The sequence below is a fragment of the Neofelis nebulosa genome, chromosome 10 (assembly GCF_028018385.1).
Source record: "Neofelis nebulosa isolate mNeoNeb1 chromosome 10, mNeoNeb1.pri, whole genome shotgun sequence".
Lineage (NCBI taxonomy): Eukaryota > Metazoa > Chordata > Mammalia > Carnivora > Felidae > Neofelis > Neofelis nebulosa.
The window spans coordinates 107,391,467-107,411,910 of NC_080791.1; the positions used below are offsets into that span (position 1 = coordinate 107,391,467).

At 60.8% G+C, this 20,444-nt stretch overlaps 1 protein-coding gene and 1 long non-coding RNA gene across 3 annotated transcripts in view; one reads left to right on the forward strand and one right to left on the reverse strand.

The window, feature by feature from the left end:
• LOC131488068 (uncharacterized) overlaps positions 1-20,444 on the forward strand; it is a 63,536-nt gene that overhangs the window by 20,506 nt on the left and 22,586 nt on the right. The gene's annotated exons all lie outside the window — the stretch shown is intronic.
• Positions 10,644-20,444, reverse strand: part of MACROD1 (mono-ADP ribosylhydrolase 1) — an 81,816-nt gene continuing 72,015 nt past the window's right edge. Inside the window, exon 4 of one of the 2 annotated variants that reach the window (XM_058689405.1) lies at positions 10,644-10,708. In XM_058689405.1, coding sequence (XP_058545388.1) covers positions 10,659-10,708 — 50 coding nt within the window. In that variant the 3' untranslated portion in view covers positions 10,644-10,658. Of the gene's footprint in view, positions 10,709-17,124; positions 17,233-20,444 lie in introns of those variants that run through there. The other variant, XM_058689404.1, reaches the window with a different exon arrangement.

Here is a 20,444-nt window from a genome sequence, read left to right on the forward strand (position 1 = left end):
ACTGTGTTTCTGAACGTTGTCCACCCACGGAATTATTAATCCTCTCCTGCAGGGGCCGGTAGAGGGGGTGGAGCCTCAGAGCAGGGTGACCTGAGGCTCCTGGTCTGGGGGAGCCCTGGGACGGGGGAGCCGGAGACCCCCGCCAGCCTGACCATGTGCCCCTCACTGTGCCTCTCGGCTCCCTGAAGGGAGACTTAGAACACGCAGCCAGGGGCAGGGCTCAGCCTAGACGGTCACCTTTGGGAGGAGAGGGCCTAGGGGGTAGGACCTAGCGGCTGCTTCCCTGTAGGCCAGGCCTGGCTGGGGGACACCTGCACATGTGGATAGGGGAGTATGAGGCCAGGCCTCTCTCTGGGCTGCTGCCTCGTGCCTTCTGGAAGGGGCAGCGGATGCCCCAGGCCCAGAGATGCTGTGAGGACACCGGGGAGGGGGCAGCAGCAGAGCCAGCAGCTGCTGAGTACAACGGGCATGGCCCTGTAATTGGGCAGCCTGTTCCCAGATAAGGCCGATGACACTGAACAGCTTCCCGCTCCACACGGGCTGGGGCCGCTCATTTCCTGCTCCCTCGGCCGGCGATGCCAATTACCTCGCCTCCTGCTCGCCAGCGGCGGCTTCTGGGGCTGCCAGACGATTTCTCTGTCATCGGTGGGGCCTGGATCCTCTCTGGAGGGTGGGACCGTATGGAGAGGGCAGCAGCGGGGTGCGTGGGACCGGCAGTGACCCCTGCCCTGCACTGGGTATGGCTGAAGGTAGGGGCATGACACAGGGACTCAGGCCACCCTGGGAAGGCCCCATGTGTTTTCCCAGCCCCAGCCCCAGAACGGGTTCCCGCTGACGGGATGAGGAGCCGGCGAGTGGGTGTGTGAAAAGAACAGACAAGCAGAGCTTTGCCCACCCCTGGCTTTCCAGCATTTTCCAGGCCCTGCCCTCCCTTCTCCCTTCCCTTTTCTCCTCCCCCAGCCCCTGCCCCATATGATACCCTGGACAAGTCACTGAGCCCCAGGGGACCCCCTGCCTCACCTGTTAAACGGGGTGATGATGGGGCAGTGCCCTCGCAGCACGGGTGTGAGGACCGACCGGGACCTCAGAACGGGACCTCAGAACGAGCAGCTCGCCCAGGGAGAGGACGTGTCCCTTCTTTTGTGCCCAACGCTCAAATTCTGCTCCTTGGATGAGGACAGGCACCCATTTGGCACTAGGGAAACTGAGGCTCACACAGGGGTTTGGCTAGTGCTGGAAGGATGAAACAGCCCCTGGCCCTTCTTCACTGCGACCCAGAGGGCAGACTTGGGGGCAGGGGCCACCTGTCTGAAGGGCAAATGTTGGCTCCAGACTCCTATCACCCCATGGGGGAGGTGGGAGAAGCACACAAGAGGTAGGGGGGAGGTGGGGGGAGGGAAGGTGCAGGTTCCAGGTCCACATAGGGTGGCCCTGTCCGGCCACTGACCTGGAGGGGAGTGAGGACCTGTCCCCAGAGAGGTGCGTCAGAGCCGTGGCTTGCCTTCCTGCCTGTAGGGGTGGTGGGAGGAGGTGCCCCCCACGGTGGGAAGCTGCACAAGGAAGGTGGGTTCACCTGTTCTGAGGGGGCATTCTCAGGCCCTTTCATGGCTGGATCCTGAGGACTCGGGGTCCCCCAGGGCGTCCCTGTACGCAAGGCCCCTCCACTCCTATTGGGGGACAGAGTAGCACAGAGGCTGTGGGCAGGAAAGTGTCTCCGCCTGGACAAGGGGGTCTGTGGGGCCAGCCCTGCGGTGGTGCAGAGAGGGAAACGGAGGCCAGGGCCAAAAAGGGGTACATCATCCAGCCACTCCACGGCAAGTCCAATCCCGGGCCTTGCTCTTCCAGTCTGGGTGCGTTCCCTCCCCTAGGTGCGGCAGTGACGCGCTTTGAGGTGGAGCCTCTTGACCCCGACAGGACCAGCTCCTGGGTGCTGATTGGTTGCAACTCTCACCCTGACCCAATAGGGGAGGAACCTCGACGGCCCTGGGGCGGGGCTCCAGAACCCGGCGCCCAGACCTGAGGTTGGGTTGGGGGGCTGAGGGCGGAGCGGCCGCATACCCCGCGGGCAGGGAAGGGCGGCACAGGGACGGCCAGGGGCCGTCTCCCTCACGGCGGGGGGAGCGGGCGAACAACTCCCTAAGGGGCAACTAACAGACCAATTAAGCTGCCAATAAAAAATTTAATCAAGTAATAATGCACCTTACTTTGTTTAATTAGTGTTCTGTCAAGTGAATGAATATTTAAGGCGCGGGTGGCGGTGCCAGCATCTGCCCAGCGGGCAGAGAGGCCGAGCCCACATTTCAATCGGCCTGACAGCTCCCCGCGCGGGCATTGATCGCCGCCACCGCGGTCCAGGAGGCCCGAGAGCGCAGGGCGCTGCGGGGAGCTCTCCAACGTGAGCCAGCGGACCGCGGTTGGCCCTGCCCCTGTCTGGGACTCGGTTGCTTCATCTGTAAAATGGGAGCGGGAGTCCCGGCCAGCTCTGTCAGTCCTAAAAAAGCCGTCGATTGATTTTGTTTCTGGAACCCGAGTCCCTAGTGGGTGCGGAAGGCATCCGTCTGGGCTCTCCGCGTCCCCCAAGGCTACGCACCCAGGACGCCCAGCGTCTGTAAGCTCTGTGGCTACAAGGCCAGCTGTGTGTGCCTGTGAGGCCAGCGATACCCTGGGAGGGAGCCCCTCCACGCGCCCCAGCCTGTGGACCGAGAGTGGGCCCTCCTCCCGCCCAGGGCAAGGTCTGTCTGATCTATACTTCCGTTCACTCGTCCTTTCCTTCATTCAGCAACTGGGGAGCTTGTGCTCTGTGCCAGTGTTTCCTTCCCTGGAAAATGCGGGACTAGCGCTGCCTCTCAGAGGTCCAGCCCGGGAACCCTGCAGGCCCCAGGGGGTCGCCTTCCTTTCTCTTTGCTTCTCCGTTAGAGCTTGGGTGTGGGCGGTGGCCAGAGCCCCCGGGACCGGGCGTGTCAGCCCCGCCCCGCGGGGCTCGTTTGCATATTCATGACCTAGACGGGCATGCGCACCGCGGCGGGCGGCGTCTCCCTCCCCGACCCCGGCATCCTCACCCTCAGCCTCGTCCTCCCTTTTCTTTATGGGAAGGGCCAGGCGCCACCCCCAACCCCGCACCCCAACCACCTGAGAGCCTCGCGCTGGAAGGACTTTGGTAATTATTTGTTTCAGTTGAGCTGTTTTCAGTCTAGGCTAGGCTGAGTCTTGTAATGAGTATGGATTTGCCAGTAAATAAGTCCCCCGCTTCTAACCCCTGTAATAAATGCATTTGGAGTAATCTGGCGATCACGCGGTGTAATTGCTGGCTGTCAGGGCAGATGGATGCGCCGCGCTGACTTTGCCGCCGTCTGCCCTTCCTTCACGCTGTGCCTCCGTCCCCGCCCCCAGCTGGAGGTGAGGGCCCTTCTGCCAGCGGAGAAGAACGGCCCCGGCCCAGCGTGGCCTGCTCGGACCCCAGGCCAGCCTCCGATGCCTTCGGGTCCCTCCTAAGCCTGACAGCGTGGGCTTTCCGCGTCACCTGCCTCTGACCCCATAGTCCCCACCGAACGCCAGGGCCTTGCTCAGAAATGCATGGTCCTGGGTACCGCGCCGACACCGATTTGCTGGATTCGATTATCTGCATTTTAAAACTCCTCCTTCTGGCCCCAGGTTAGGCAGTCATTCTGGGACATCCCTCTGTGGAATATCAGGTTCCGACTTTACTTTTCAAAGGAGAAAATGAGATGCTCTTGTGCTTGCCCCCCCCCCCCCCCATTTCCACTTGCTTCTGTTGGCTACCTTTCCAAACAAATATTGCCTTGTTCGTGCCTCTGAGACGGTGTCCAAGCCTCTGCCTGGCATGCGTTGGCCCCTTCTCTGCGTAGGGGATGTCCACTCAGCCTTGCTCAAGGGCCCCCACCTCTGTGAAGCCTTCCTGAACTTCCCTAGACAGGAGTTCCTCCTCTTCACTTCTCTGGGGGAACACACAGTTGTCTTTTTACACACGGGTCTGGTCCTGCCTAGAGCCACGAGGGCCCATTCCCCTTCCCTTCTCTGAGCGGGCCCCTCTGCCTTGCACAGTGCCTGGCACACTGTAGGTGCTCAATAAACACGAGGGGCGTGAATCAGTGCGCAAGTGACGAGCCCTGATTGCCCCCTGGAGAGAGCCCCAAGTTGGCGGGCTGACCTGGCCTGGGCGCATTCACTTAATGCCCACCCTGTGCAGGCACTGTTCTAGGCGCCGGGGGTGGGGCCACACTGACAGGTGCTGACATTTGACAAGCGTGACCACTCCCTGCTGGGCCGGGAAGGAGCCCTGCTCTGTGTTCATCTCTGGTGAAGCTTCTCAGGGAAGCGGGTGCTCTAAAGGCTCTCAGTGCACTCGCCCTGCCTTCTGGGCCCCGACCCAGGCTGAGGCCCAGATTGCTACCCCAAAACCAGGCTGAGGAGGGCTGGTGTGCCTGGAGGTCCCACGCAGCAGGGGCTTGTGAGGAAGGCAGGAGGGGCCCTCCACCCTGACGCCACCTCCCAGGCTAGCCCTTCCCAGCCCTGCACCTGGGCCCCGAGCCAGTCCTGTGCTCTGGCTCGGGCCTGGGGCTGGGACACCCGGGACAGTGGGGTCCTGTCCGCACACAGCTGTGAGGGATTAAATGAGATAACCAGAGGGAAAGTCGCCTGGCCTGGTGACAGACGGTATGGTGGGACGGTTTAATCGCTGGGGTGCAGTCTTCGTAGGAATGAAGCCTTTCAGCAGGGTGGGCAGTGGAGAGGCCACCGGAGAGCAGTCAAGGGCACAGACGCGGGAGCCAGTGAACTCTGACCCCGTGTGCCCTCAGGCTGATCGCTTAACCTCTCTGCCTCAGTTTCCTCATCTGAACAGCGCAGAGAGTGATCCTGCTGTGCTCCTCATGGGGTTACTATGGGCTACGGGAATTGACGTTGTAAACACCTCCCGGGCTGCCTGTGCATGGGAAGGGCCGCCTGCCTCCACTGAAGACGGCCTGTGTGTGTCCTGGACACCAGGGAAAGCCAGGGAGGGGAGGAGGGAGAGGAGGGAGCCTTCGGAGGAGGTGACCAGGTGCTTTTCTTGAAGGGTGAACGGGAGTTCGTCGAGGGGTGGGGAGAGGGCAGCCTCTGGTGCCCAAGAAGCCTCCACTGCTGGCCAGCAACCCTCCCGGCAGCTTCTTCCCCGTCGGCTGACGCTCACGTGGGAATAAAACGGGCCGCTAGGGCCGTGAGCTCTGGGCGACGCGGGTGTGTGTGCTGGAAGGGGCAAGAAGGGGAGGGGCAGGGGCCAGCGGAGGGGGAGCAGGGGACACCCTAGTGCGCGCCGAAATGCTGCTCCCCCTGCCTCGGCTGGTTCCTGCCCAGCTGTCAGCCAGCAATCATGTTTAATAAAAGCCCCAAATTAGACAGCAAGCCTAAGTAAGCACCTTTGGTCTAACAATGCAATTAACATAGACAAAGCCTCCCTTTCCTCCTTGGCCCCAGAGAGGGTGGAGAAGGACAAGCAGAAACGGGGGCCCTCCCCGGTGAGCTGTGGAGAGGTTTGAAAAGGAACCAGTGATAGACTAAGAGGTGGCAATGAATCGCATCTGAATGACGGCTCCTCTTGCTGCGTGGGGAGAGCGGGGAGAGCGGGGAGAGCGCATCTTCAGTGGATCTTTCTAGGTTATCTAGCTTTGAACAGCAACACACATGCATACGCGAGGTCTCCTTCTCTCCGAGCCCCTCGGTCTCTCTGAGCCCCTCAAGTCTCTTCCTCTCCCTCCTGCGTCTTCTCTCTCGTCTTCTGAGGACAGATGCAGGCTGGGTTTACATGAATAAAACATCAGTGAAGGGGGGGAAAAAATCCCAAACTGCATAGCCCGGGCTTGGGGACAGAAAGCAAGCCAGCCACATTGCCAGCTCCATGCACGGCCCTGCTTGTGCCGGGGCCGCTGTCTCACCTGGGGAAGGGTCTGCCTGTTTTGGGTAGGTCCCGATGCCTCTGGTTCCACAGAGAGGGGGGTGTGGGGTCTGGGAGGCTGAGCAGGGTTGATGCTTGGGCTGGGATCCTGGGGTCCTGACTCCTCAACATTCTCCTCCTGGCACTGGGGCAGGCGGCCTGTATTTTCTCTTGGCCAGAGAGCCGGTGGCCTCAGGCCTGGCCCTGGCTGGACGCTCGACCTTCACCTGAGACCTGCCTGCCGGCTGCTGGGGATCTGGCTTCTCCCGTCTGGCCCTATTCAACCCCAGGGCGTGCCCTGACCTCAGAGCAGGAGGCAGAGGGTGAGGCCTCTGACCAGACATGAAACAGTACAGAGTAGGGGGGCTTCCTCTGAGTTCTCCCTATCCCTGTCCCCTGCCCCCCCTCCCAACAGCATCTACCATTCAGCAAAGGCTGGCACAAAGGGGGCTGCCAGCCGCACCTTGGGCACCCAGTGGCCAGGAGCCCGGAACTTCACAAGGACCTTAATCATTCATTTGTTTATTCATTCATTTTGCTAGTGCCTCCAGGGGCCACCTAGGACAGGCCAGGCAGGAGGACACCATGGTCACAGAGACACGCTCAGGTCCTGTCTGTCCGCCACGAGCACAGTTTAGTGGGGGATGGGGGGGGACAGGCCAAACACGGGGCAGTGACAGTGCTGGGGACCTGAGCCGTGATACAGGAGCCTGGAACAGTCACCTGACCCAGGCTCGGGGGCCTCGGGAGATTCCCAGAGGAGAAATGGGCCAGACACGGGCTTGGAGGCCGTGGAAGGGGTGCGGGCCAGTGTTTCAGGAGAAGGGCTGGGGGAGGAGAGGCCGGGGAGTGAGGGGAAGAGGGGACGAGTAGCAGATGGTACTGAGCATGCGGGAGGTGAGGCAGAGGGCCGCCGGTTCAGCGGGACACGCGTGCGAGGTGGCGCTTTGTTCCTGGGTGCCCGGGGCCTCGGTGCCTGGTCTTTAAGCCTGGGCCTTCCGAAGAGTTCTCTCCCCCTGTCCGCCCTCCCCTCCAAAAGCAAACATTCACTAAGGCTGCAGTGAACGTGGCAGGGTGTGTGTTTGTCCTGGGCTGGAGAAGGTTCAGAAGACCTCATCCTGCCCCAGGAGGGCTTCCCAGAGGAGGTGGCCTTTGGGAAAGCATCACTGGATGAATAGGAGTTTGTCAAATGGCTACAAATGTGCATTTAAGAGTTCCTCTCCTTAGGAGACGTCTGCCCCCAGGTGAGAACACGGTGAGGCTTATTAGCTCCCACGTGCTTCTGAGCCCTTGGAATCCATTTCATCCCAGAAGTGCCCCTTGGAATCCATTTCATCCCAGAAGTGCCCCTCGGAGGCCCCCGATTTACGGGAACGGCCTAAGGTCCCACAGCCGGGAAGTGGCAGGGCCGGGACTCGAACCCGGGCATCCAGCTCCAGCACCCACGCTGGTGACCACCATGCCACGCCGCCCCCGGTACAACAGGAGAGGTCTATACCGCACACCTGCTGTGTGTCAGGCCCCTGCCGGGTGCTGCAGAGAAGACACCGGCGTCAAGTGACTCCCAGTGACTGCCCACCGCCTCCTGGTCCCTTTGCCAGGGGCTGGGCGGCTTCCCAGGGGACTCGAGGTCTGAAGGGCAGAATGGGAGGGTCCCCTTTTCCCAGAGGGGAGCTGGCTTGGCTGAGTGCTGCCGGAATGGGGGGGGGGGGGAGGCCCACCTGTGGGACGGCGCAGCTCTAGGAGGCGGGTGGGGAGAGGTCTTGCCCGCCGTGCCCACTCCGCCCGAGCGGCACGGCGGCATCATGAACGGGACACTGGGCCCCCTCCCCACTGCTTCAGTCCATTATCGGGCAAATAGCAGCCGCTGACGTGAAAATGAAATATAGATTCAATACCTGTGCCTTTCGGCTCACAAATCATGCCCCCAGCCTGGGTGACAGCCTGGCACATACGCGGGCTCAGATAACAGATGCCAGGGGAGGGGGGACAGCTCTCACCCCCGGCTCCCCACCAATTCTCCCTGGGGCCCAGGGAGCCAAGCAAGAGACCAGGCTGTGCCTCCCCGCTGTCCCGCAGAGGGGTGACGGCACAGACGTGCTGTGGCTCACGCACACCGCCTGGGGCCCCCAGAGCAGGCGGCGGAAGCGTTGGGGGGGCCCAGGTAAGAACCGCCCCTACCTGCGGCAATCTAGGGCCCACGCTGCGGTGGGACCCCCCCCCCCCCCATCCTGGCAGGCCGTTTGCTTTTCTGTTTTGCCATCGCTGCACTCCCCAAACCGGCACCGAGGGGGTCTGGGAGGAGCTGGGCGGCCCAACTTCCTGCTCCCGTCCATTTAGCCAGCGGTTTGCACTTTTATGAGTGGGCTGGCGGTGAACTCATCCCCGTTACAATGCACTCAGGGACCCTGACAACTAATTTAATTTAAAACAGCCTTGCAATAAAAGCTCAGAACGGAAAACCGCCGAGTCTTGGGGGTTATTTAACAAATTGCCTCACAGATAAATACATTAAAATGATTCTCAAACTGGAGTCGTGCGAAGTTGAAGTAAAATTAAGAAAGTCGAATCAAAATGTAAATTAATGGCGTTGAGATATAGCGTTTGAATTGGCAAGAGTCACGCTCGGGGAGCCTTGGCAAGGGCTCTGCCTTCTGTTCAGGTGACGTGGCGCCTCCAGGCAGTGCCAGAAACCCCTTCGGTACCAGGCATCAGGGAGCTGGGGGGCAAAGCTGCCCTGCCCCCACCCAGGACCCGCCCGGGGCCACCCTTCCACCTTCTGGGACAATCGTGCCTCCCGGCGCCGGCAGGGACCCAGGCCGGCTCATCCTCTGCCTCCAGCCTGGCTCCTGGCATGCCCCAGCAGTTATAAAATACAGGTGCCTCCTGCACTTGCCCTAAAGGAGATTGGGCATGTCCGGGCCTGGTTCGGATTGGAGCCCACCATAGGTGTGAAGTCCTGGGGTGATGGCTATCACACATATTTACTGCTAAGTGAATCTCACAGCAGCCTCGCAAAGCTGGCTGGGCCAGCTTTCCCATTTGATTGACAAACACACCGAGGCCAGGAGGCCAGGCACGGGCAGCATACGGCAGCGGGGGTGGGGGAAGGACGCTCCACGTGCAAACAGCGCTAATTCCGCCAGACGGCATGGAGGGACCTGATTTCACTTTTCTGTCTGTGTCTCTGTTTCTCTCCTCGCTGAGGGCAGAGAAGCCAGGGCTGGGCCAGGGCTGGGCCGGCTGCCAGCCTGGTGCCCAGATAATGGGCCCAGAATCCGGCTGTACCCGCATAGGGATGCCCCCCGCCTTCCCTGCCCCACCGCACACCGTGGGCTACCAAACAGCCCTCCCACCCTGGGCTGGGGGCCAGCCTCTCGGCTTTGGTGGAGGTGCTCAGAAGGGTAGGGGGCTTGGCAGGAGGTGGGTACCCATGTGATCCCCATCCCCGGGGCGGGGCTGGAGTGGCCCCAGGTGCCGACACCCGGCATGGGGAACATTATCTAGAGCTGCCTTTCTCGTGCCATGTGCTAATCAGTCTGGGAAAGAAAAGAAGAGGGAATCCCCAGAGAGCGATGGCAGGGAGGGGTGAGGAAGGATGGGGCAGGAGAGGCAGCCGAGGAGACTTGGGGGGGGGGGGAGGGGAGTGTGAAGGTGCAGGCAACCACCCCTCCCCCAGCCTCGGATTGCAGGGTGATAGAGCAGAAAGGCACTGCATGTGCGCGTGTGCATGTGTGTGCGTGTGTGTGTGGCAGGGGGCACGGTGGACGTCTTCACCTGGAACCACGAGCCTATCTGACACCGGAGACAGCTCTGAACGGGGAGGGGAGGGCACTGCCCGGCTGTGGGCTGTCAGCTGTCGGGGCCTGGAGGGGAGGGTGGGCGTCCTCCCTGGATTCACCGGGCCAGCCTGAGGAGGGATGGTTCTCAGGGTGAGCACGGCCGCTGGAGGCCCAAGCAGTTCTCCCAGATGGGGGTGGCCAGTTGTAGTGGGGGGGGGGCAGGGATGCCGGCTGGTGCGTCGGGGAGGGAGTCCCCTCCATGCAGGCATAGCTGGACGCTCATGTGGGAGGGGGTGCAGTGACGCCCCTGAGCCTGGCCCGGGCAGCTGCCTCACGTAAATGCTTCGCTGGGAAGTCTCCCCCAAGCTGGCCCGGCGCTACGGATGCAACAGGCTTCTTATCGACAGTCATTAAGTCTTTAGCAAATGGTTCAGGGAGGAAAAAATAGCCCTGATGAGGATTTATGTTGGGCGCCCACTGCGGACCTCAGCTGTGAAGGCTTGTGTGCTACCCGACCCCCCTGGGGCCAGATCGACGTCCCGCTGCAGGGGAGCAGAGCCGGCGGGGGGGGGGGGGGTCCAGGAGAGCTGGTGGGAGCTGGGGGCCTCGGGGAGGGTGATGGCGGGAAGCTCAGTCCTCACAGCAGCCTTAGGAGGAAAGTGCTATTACTTCCGTCCCTTCTCCAGATTCTCCAGATGTGGTGACTCAGGCCCCGAGAGGCCAGGTCGTGTGCTCAGCGTCACACAGCTGGCGGGTGACGGGTGGGAACTGAATCCCCGCCGTAGGGAAGTGGGGTGCCTGAGATTGATGATCAGAGCCCCTCCACCCCACCCCCACCAGGCGGTGGGGCCAGGCTCAGCTCCCCCGCCCCGCCCCCACCACCCCGGGGGGGGGGGGGGGGAGGATTCTCCTGGCCTCCGGGGCGAGTCCCCAAGCCTTCCTGAGCTTCAGTTTCCTCTCCCGTGAAGTGCAGCAGCCAGCAACGGCAGGGCTGGGCCTTGGGAAGAAATGCGCAGGAAGTGTTGGGAAAACTATAAATGCCAAACAGGACGCTGGCAGGAAGCTTCCCGCACCCTCCTCGCAGGCGATTGGAGGGCCACCTGAGGCCTGCGGCAGGTGGGGCAGGTTCCAGCCCCACCTGCTGCCACTCTGTGGTGTGGGGGGGGGGGGCGGGCGGACAGGCTGCTGCCTGGAGAAGGAGGAGAAACAGACGCAGTTACTAAAGCGGGCAGGCAGGCTGGGCCCAGGGGGCCGCCCAGCTGATCGGGGGCAGATTTAACAGGACTTTGAAAAATAAAAAAGGTAAAACAGCAAACGGCCGCCCGCTCCTCCCGCTGCAATAAAAATGGATTTATTTGTTCGTGGAATGAAATTTAATAACTTTGGTGGGAGATGAGGCGTGAACAATAATAGTTTTTTTTTTTTTCCTCTTTCTCATTTTGGAAGGGGGGAGAGGAGGAAGGAGTGAGGCGGGGACCGTCTGGGACACTGTCGGGGAAGCGGGTGCTCATGGGTCCACGTCCCCCGGAGCTTGGTTAAGTAAACCCAGGAGGGCTGTGTTTGTCCATTGCTGCAAAGGAACAGTCCATACGGTGCCTTGAACCTTTGCATCTCCTGTGCTGGCCCCGCTCGTCGCTTCATTCTCTCCTGTGCCCCTGTGAGAGAGACACCACGCCTTTGTCCCTGCTGGACCCTCCTCCTGGGCTGCCTTTCTGCTTTCTTCAAAATCCTGTTCATTCTTTGGAGCCCCCTTAAAAAAGTCCTCCTCTCAGGCTCCCCTGGTGCCCCCAGCTGGAAGCAACCTTCCAGAGCCTCCTGAGCTCACCATAGCGCCGCCCCTCTCAGGGAACCTACCTCATTTGCCACCCAGCGGGGCTGTGGAGGTGCTCCCAGACCCCCGGATTCCTGGGGCCTGGCACAGAGCAGCTCTCTCGCAATATGTGTGGAATGAACAAGTGACTGAGAGTCAAGGACAGAGACTTAGTGTCTACCTTTCGGCATAACTTGTGGCTAGGGCTGGGGCCGGGGCCATGGGAGAGAGTCCCCTTGGCAGCTTCCTAGGTGGCCGCTGCTCCTGGACCCGACTGAGGCCAGCCTGGGGCCTATCCCAGGCCATGGCGTCTGCTTCCAGAAACTCCGCCTAACAATTTGTGTCACTTCGCCTCTCTGGGCCTCAGTTTCCCCATTTGTGAAGTGGTTGAGGCGTTGCCACGAGACCAGGGCCCTCTGTCCAGCGGGAGGCCCGCCGGTCAGGCAGGGCAGGAGACTGGGTCATTTGCTCTGTCCTCCTGTATGGGACCTAAGACGATGGCGGACACAGATCTTCAGGGGGACCTGAGTGGGGACTCAGGCCGGGTTGTGTGCAGGGGGCTGGGAAGGGCAGGGGGTCTGGGGGGGAAACCTCCAGGAGCACCCCAGCCTGCCCAGAGGCCCCTCCAGGTCCAGGCTCCACCGCCTGAAGAAGCCTGAGCAGCCAAGGGGGACGGGCCGCTCCCAAGCTGCACCGGCAGGTCAATAACAAAACAAACGCACTATTGACCAACTGCTGCGCACTAAATCCTCCCGGCAGACAAGATGATGTGAGCCCGAATCGACTGCTGAACTCATAACCCGCTCAGCCCTGCCCCGCCTGCAGCCAGAGGAGGCAGGGTGGGGTGCAAGGCCTCTCTTCCTCCTTCCGCTGCCCTGGGACGGAGGGGCTGGACCTACGCCCATTTCACAGATTGGGCCCCTGGGCGTCAGACGTAGGGACAGCAGCCCGTTGGGTGCAGCCGGGCAGGGCCCTTTGGGGCCGGAGGTTTTGGAAGCCGAAGTGCATTAATCCCGGAAGCTAAAATGAGGTCAGCTGGTCCAACTCTTTTGTTTGTAATTAAAATAAGTTCAGATAAATACGAAAAAATACATGTGGCATCCCTGTAAGTTATGAAGCGTGGTGATCAATCACACACTCTGAAACCACCATGCAAATTAAGCCCAGCAGTTAAATGTCCTGACTGCTGAGTTAAAATACCGGCCGAGCCACTTCCTGCTGTGTGGCCCTGGGCATTTTGCTTTACCTCTCTGTGCCTTGGTCTCCACAACCATAAAATGGGGGTAATAAAGAGCGCCCCACCCTGCCCCAGTTATAGGCTTGTTCTGAAGATTAAATATAGTGCTAAAGCCCTGGGAGCACAGGAAGAGGTCACTGCTCTCGGAATTTGGGGTTTATTTCTTCCCTGCTTCCTGTCCCACCTTCACCCCCATGTGTGGCCCAGGGCTCTCTCACCTGGTCTTCTGAGGGTCTGTGGACCCCAAGACCCCTGTGTAAACCCAAATGTCTGGAAAGATTCATATTTTCCAGGAAGTGGATCAGATCTCAAGGTGAGCCCCCCCAAAAGTGAAAACCCCTGATCTGTCCCAGCTACCCCATTTTGTGAAGGGTCTTATGCCTCAGAAGCGGGTAGAGATCCGGCCAAAGGTCGGCCAGAGACAGAGCCTCCAGGCCCAGCTGCCGATGGCTCAGAGCCACTTAGATCTCCTCCAGGAGGCCCGGCCACATGCAGGGAGCCTGGGGAGGGGGCCAGAGACACCCCCCCCCCCACTGCAGGTTTCTGAGGGCCATGGGCCCTCGCACAGAGCCCCAGGCTGCCTGATGTGGACCCCCTATTATGGGCTGATGTCTAGTGGGGACCAATGGGCTGTCTCCCGGCCACTGTCCTGGGGTCTCTGCAGACGCCCCCTGCCCCTCCACCCACCCTCGCTCCTTTTGGAGGCACCACAGGGCAGGGGGCCCAGAGGTCTGCCTTTGAACCCTGCTCATCACTTTCTGGCTTCTGCTCTGGCCAGGTTACTTAGCCCCCTGGGGGCTCATTTTGGGCATCCATCAGAAGGACAGAAGGAAACCGGGAGGCTTGGAGAGGACTAGCAGAGGTCATACGCGGCGGTGCTTATTAACTTATTAATTCAGAATCAGCATCAGTTCCCTCCCGGCCGTGGCCCCGGTGCAGGAGGAGCCCAGAGACGGCACCGGGGGTGCGCATCCGCGGCGGGGCTGTGAGCCCGTGTGGTCTGGCGCGTCAGATGGTGTGTGAGTGCGTGTGTGTGCGTGGGTTCTCGCCTCCTCAACACACTCCTCAGGGAGTAAAAGCTGGGCGTCCGCAGGGTAAACACTGCTTCCCGTGGGGAAGCCCAGGAGACTCAGGGAGGGGAGCCCCTGAAGGCCCCTGAAACTTTGCAGGGGCCAGAGCCCCAGCTGGGACCTGTGTCTGGCCAGGCCGCCTCTGGGCTCTGGGGTTGGAGGGCTGGCTGGGCTGAGAGTCAGGGGAGGGAGGTTGGGGCCCTGACCACGGGGAGTGCTTGGAGGCCTAGGCAGGGGGGTTAGGGTTAGCGGGCGGGGGGGGGGGGGGGGCGGAGGCGGGGGAGGCACGTCCCCATTCCCATCACGACTATACCTGGGGCGACCAGTCTGACCAGCCAGTCAGAGGGATGTTGGGGGGAATGCCCCCTCTGACACCAGGGCTGCCTCCCCCCAAGGCAGAGTCATCTAGAATGTTACAAGTAGACGTGAAGCCAGCACAGGGCGATGGTCTCCTTTTATGATGGAGAAACTGAGGCACAGAGAAAAGAAGCACTTCCCCAAGACTCCAGAATTGAGTCTGTGAGGGTGAAGTTAATGAGGGAGATTTCTTCACTTTTTCCACCTCCTGAACTCCTTTCTTTCTTTTTAAACATGTATTTATTTTTGAGAGACAGAGAGAGACAGAGTACGAGCAGGGGAGGGGCAGAGAGCAAGGGAGACACAGAATCCGAAGCAGGCTCCAGGCTCCGAGCTGTCAGCACAGAGCCCAACTCGGGGCTCGAACTCACGAACCGTGAGATCACGACCTGAGCCGAAGTCAGCCGCTTAACTGAGCCACACAGGGGCCCCATCTACCTCCTGAACTCCTACACATCCTTCAAGGCCCGAGCCTTAGAAGAACTTTCCTGATCTCTTCACTCTCATCTCTAAGGTCTGTGATGGCAGCTTTTTGTTGTTGTTGTTGTTGTTGTTAATGTTTGTTTATTTTTGAGAGAGAGACAGACACAAAGTGAGTGGAGGAGGGGCAGAGAGAGCCAGAGACACAGAATCCGAAGCAGGCACCAGGCTCTGAGCTGTCAGCACAGAGCCCGATGCGGGGCTCAAACTCACCAACCGGGAGATCATGACCTGAGCTCAAAGTGGAACGCTCAACCGACTGAGCCACCCAAGCGCCCCAGTGATGGTAGCTTTTGATGTTGGGCCCTAGCTGTGTGCTCCCCCACAGGGTCCCATGTGACTCTTAGAGCAGCCCTGGGAGAAAGGACTCGTCCTCATATTATAGAGGAGGGAATGAGCTCAGAGAGGTTGAGTTTCTGGCCAAAGTCACACAGCCAATAGGGGTAGACAAGCAACTCTGACGTCACGTCTGTGCCCCCCAGCCTCCCTCTCTGCATGCGCCCCACCGCAGCCCTGCTCACATCACTGAACTGGGCGGTTCTCGAGGTAGGGCCCGTACCCTTGCTGTGCACTCGGATGGTCAGACCCCCTTTCTCCCAGGAGCCCGACATCGTTAAACTGCCCCGTGGGTATCGAATCCAATCACTCCCAAGTTCCTGGAGCTTGGGGTGGGGAAGGCTGTGGTCGTCCCAAACACCCCCATTTCTATCTGGGGGTCTCTTGCGTGGTCAAAGGAGATACCGTGCTGGGGCTAAGGGGTTATTTCCCCCATCAAATCAGTTGGGTTCCCGAACTCCTCAGGGCTGAAAAGGGAGGTGAGGGATCCAAGGTTGTGCCCCAGGCACCTGCAGGACAGAGAAAGGATCCAAGGACCTGAGGGCAGCGTCGTCTCCATGATGGTGCGGGAAGCGCTTTATCTTCTCTGTGCCTCATCTACTCAGAGAAAATGGGGGGTGAGGCTGACCCAGAAGGTGGCTTAGAGGGCCCTCCCCAGGAATCAAGGCCACTGTAGACAGGCTGGGACCTGCCTGGCCAGGCCTGGGTCCCGCCCTGTCTTGACAGAAGCTTCCCCCCGGGAGACCCCCTGGCTCTGAACCATTCCCAGGGTGCCTTCCGAAGCCCGGCATTGTAAACGCCTCATGTCTTTGGACCCCAATCACAATCCACCGTTGTTCTCGTTTTATAGATGGTGACGCTGAGGCTCAGAGAGGCTAAGGAAGTTGCCCAAAGCCACCTAGCTGGTCGGTGGCACTGCCCCCAGGCAGGCTCAAAGCGAGGCTCAGGCAGAGGTGGGACAGATTTTCCGGCCCTGCTGCTCCCTCCCTTGGTGGCTGGATTCTTGTCCCGGTCCATCCTGATTTGAAGCAGCGATCTAGCGCTCCTGAGGAGGGGACAGGGAGACCCCAAACCCGGCCGTGGGGTGGAGGGAAGCCGGAGGGCCCGCCCGATGCTCCTTGCCATTCTCACTCCTTTCACTGCCTCCTCATCGGTGCCCACTCCCCCCCACCCTCCCTCCCACAAACAGAGGCATCTCCCTAAAACCTACTAACCCTGCCAGTCTCCTCCCCAGCCCTGGAGCCCTGGCGAGACCATGGAGCGCCTCTCCCCCTGACCCCAGTGACCTTTTACAGCTCCCGACCCTGTCACCTGTCCCCCACTCTCCCCGTGCCCCTTGAATAAGCCACACATGCTCCTTTTTTAAAAAATCATCTTTTTAAATGTTTATTTATTTTTGAGAGAGGGAGGGAGCGCACAAGCAGGGGAGGGGCAAAGAGAAAGGGAGACACGGAATCCGAAGCAGGCTCCAGGCTCCGAGCTGTCAGCACAGAGCCCGAAGCGGGGCTCGAACCCACGAACCGTGAGACCATGACCTGAGCCGAAGTCAGACGCTTAACCGACTGAGCCACCCAGGCGCCCCGATCATCTCCATTTTCCAGAGCAGGCAGCTGAGGGTGAAGTGAAATTGCCCAAGGGCGCACAGCCGGGGAAAAAGTGGGCCCTTCCTGTCTGCTCCAGGCAAACACTGGGATGACCTAGGTGGCTTGGGTGAGAGTGCCGCCAGGAGGGCACAAACACCTGCTGGCCACGCCCACTTTGGCAGCTGCACCGGCGGAGGCAGGGAGGTGGAGAGAGGAAACAGAGTCGCCAGATTTAGCAAATAAACAGAGCAGCTGCCCAATTAAATTTGGATTTTAGAGAAATAGCCAAGCATCCTTATAGCATAAGTATATCCCGTGTGATCTGTAGGACTTACTTATATCAAAAATCACTTGTTCTGAAATAGACACGTAAGGGGGTTCCTAGTTCCTGCACGTTATCTTCTGGCCCTCCTTTTAAATTTTTTTATTTTAACGTTTATTTATTTTTGAGACAGAGAGAGGCAGAGCATGAGCAGGGGAGGGGCAGAGAGAGAGGGAGGCACAGAATCCGAAACAGGCTCCGGGCTCTGAGCCGCCAGCACTGAGCCGGACGCGGGGCTTGAACTCACGAGCTGCGAGATCATGACCTGAGCCGAAGTCGGACGCTCAACCAACGGAGCCACCCGGGCGCCCCAACTGCTAGCCCTCCTAAAAGGTAGAAAGGACCTTGGGAGGTGAGAGCCAGGCTGTCATGTGAGGCTCAGCCCAGTTTGAAGCGGGAGAAACTGAGGGTCCGAAACCGAGCAGGCCGAGGCTTGTTACTGACAGAGCTGAGGCCGGAGCCAGGCTCTCGACTCCCACCCCTCGTCTTCAGCGGGCTGCCCTGGGACGCCAGGCCTGGTGTCCCCGCCACCGCCACAGCTCAGCGGAGCCGCCCCAGCCCCTCTGCCCGCTGCCCACTGAGGCCACACATCACTGGGCACGGGGCACTCCTCCCGCTTCCCCGCCGCCCTCCCTCTCCTTCTCGTGCTCCGCCCTTGCTCATCTCCTCGGCTTGGGGCTAAGACTTCCTCACTTGAGAGGGATCTGCACGGAGTGAATTTTCACAGTTGGGTTATCACCTCCTAAAAATAGGGCTGAATGATGGATGGGAGCTGTCGCCAGGCCCTCCAGCCGCAGGGCAGAGGAGTGAGGGAGGGGGATGGGCCCGGGTGAGGGGTCCATACACCCCAGCCAGGGCCCTCAACCCCAGGGTGACTCCCGGGCCCCACGTGGGCCTGAACCACCCCCCCCCCCCACCTCACTGACAGGAGCGAGGCCCCTCTGTGCCTGAGGGCTTCGGAGCTGGGTCTGAGCCTCCGCGAGGAACCTCCCGGACCACACTGGCGGCACCAGGCCCGGCGACTCATGTGCCCAACAGGTGCCCCCGCCCAGCAGCCGGGAGCGTCGGGAGCTCGGGCAGGGCCGCGGCCGTGCCTGGGAATCCAAGACCTCGTGGCAGGGATGCCCTGCCTGCTCCCCTCCCCAGCTGGGCCCCTTTCCCCACTTTCTTTAGCCCCTTGGTTGTTAATGACCCATCGGCCTGGCGTCAGGATCCAGGTGTTGATGGGCATCAGTGGAGACGCGGCTGGGCTTCGGGCTGCCGATGGGAAGGTGGGGGGCACGGGGGCTCCTTGCCGTCGGCACACGTTCGTACACGCTCGGCCCAGGCGGCGACGGGCCCACAGACGCTGGAAGAAAGGTCGTGCCCGTCGCCGGAAGGGCACTGCCCGCCAGGAGGTGGGTGTACTGGCTCTGCATGGGTCAGAGATGTGAGAGCCCTGCCCCCGGCCCCTTCCCCAGCCCGGAGGAGCCCCCACCCCGTCCCATCTGCCTCTGTTGGCCGATACTCTCTGGGGGTGAGGCGGCCTCGGAATTACGAGATTAAATGCAGCTGCACCGAAACACGGCCTCGATCCAATTATGCCAGGAAACCAGAGGAGCCGCTTAGGCTAATCTGGTTATTCTGCCCCGGCCTCCCTTGGCAGCCACGTAGGGATGCCCAGGAGGGGCAGCTGTCTGGGTGGGCGGCGGCGTGAGCGTGGCCCCGTGCCCCACCAGGTCCCACAGGGCGGCCGCGGGACCGACTGCCTGCCCTGCTGGCAGGGGAGCCATGGGACTGTGAGGATGCTTCTCGGCTCCCGGCCCGGTGGGAGAGGCCTTCATCCATCATCCTACGAATGCTTCCCGGGCCCAGATCTTCCGGCTGCCCCGGGGCCTCAACTGGACAGGGGGAGCCGGCAGTGAAGGGAGAGCCAGGGCCCTGCCCTCAGGGAGGGTACCCCGAGCTGGGGAGACGGGCCAAGAGCAAGGCCGCAACACGGTTTCGGATGGGTGATGGCAGGGAGGGAGGACCCTTGTGAGGAGGTGATGCCCGAAGGAGAGGCCAGGCGTGGGGGGGCTGTCAGGGCAGAGGGCAGAGTAAGAGGGGCTGGGAGCAGGTGACGGCTGGAGGAAGCCAGGCCACGCTCAGGGCGGCCTGAGGTGATAGTTGGGGCTTGGGGACAGTGGGGAGCCGGGCCAAGTGACTAAAGGGCCAGGCTAGGGGCGCCTGGGTGGCTCAGTGGGTTGGGCGTCCGACTTCGGCTCGGGTCATGATCTCGCGGTCCGTGAGTTCGAGCCCCGCGTTGGGCTCTGTACTGACAGCTCGGAGCCTGGAGCCTGCTTCCGATTCTGTGTCTCGCTCTCTCTCTGCCCCTCCCCTGCCCGTGCCCTGTCTCTCTCTGTCTCAAAAATAAATAAAAACGTTTAAAAAAAAAATTAAAAAAAAAAAAGGCCAGGCTGGGGCTGAGAGCTGGTCCCGGGGAGGGAAACAGGCCATGAGAATCAGACCTCGAGGCCAATGTGGGGTTCAGATTGGGGTGAGGCTCAGGGGCCAGGAGCCAGGGTCCCCGGCCTGGAACACCAGACCTCTGCTCTTCTCCACCCTGTAGGCTCTGGGTACCCCATGTGGGACAGGTGGGGGCTTAGGGGTGTCACTCAGGGGCTTCTCCTTTGAGAGGAGTCAGGGGATTCCTGGACTTGGGCATTTGAGAAGGTTGAGACCCTCACAACACCCCCCCCCCCCGCCCCCGTCCAGGCCTTCTTCCCTTAGCTCAGATTTCACCAGGACCTGGGAGGCACCGGCACTCAGGGACAGGCCACCTTGTGCCACTGTACCCAGCACCGCCTTCCTCCTCCACCCCTACCCGTCCTCACCAACCCCCCACCACGTGCCGCCTGCCCTTCCCAACTGCACCGGTTCTGCCTCCCTGGCATTTCCTCATTTCCTCCCATTAACAACCCACTGGGTGGGCGTCACTGTCCCTAGTTCGCAGGTGAGGAAGGCGAGGCCGAGAGAGGGGAAGTGACTTCTTCTCAAAAGATAAGTAAAGAGCAAGATTTGAACCCAAGCCCGCCTGCTTCAGAGCCTGGGGATTTTCCCCTCCACCAAACTCCCTTCTCTTGATCCTCTCTTATGAGGTTGTATTTCTGTAAGCTGCCGCAAATCCTTTAGGATGAGATGGGAATAAATAAATAAATACATAAGTAAATAATGAGAGGTTGCCACCAGATGCCCACAACAGTCACAGCCGGGAGCGGGAGGGAGCGTGCGTAGGACTGTTCCCAGGCCCTTCTGCTAGCTTGCCTCTCCCCATCCCGCGTGTACCTGTTTGAGTCTGTGCCAATGTGAGCATGTGCACACGGGAGGGCGCGTGCGTGCACAGGTACACATATGCACGAGCACACGCGCCTTCTACAGCCCTAGGTTACCGCAGCCTCCTGCTCCTCCTGCCTCCTCTCCAGGCCAAAGGGACTCAGCCTCAGAAGGTGACATGTCTGTTTCCGAGCCTGGATTCCTGCCAGTGGCAACATGGTGTGTGTGTGTGTGTGTGTGTGTG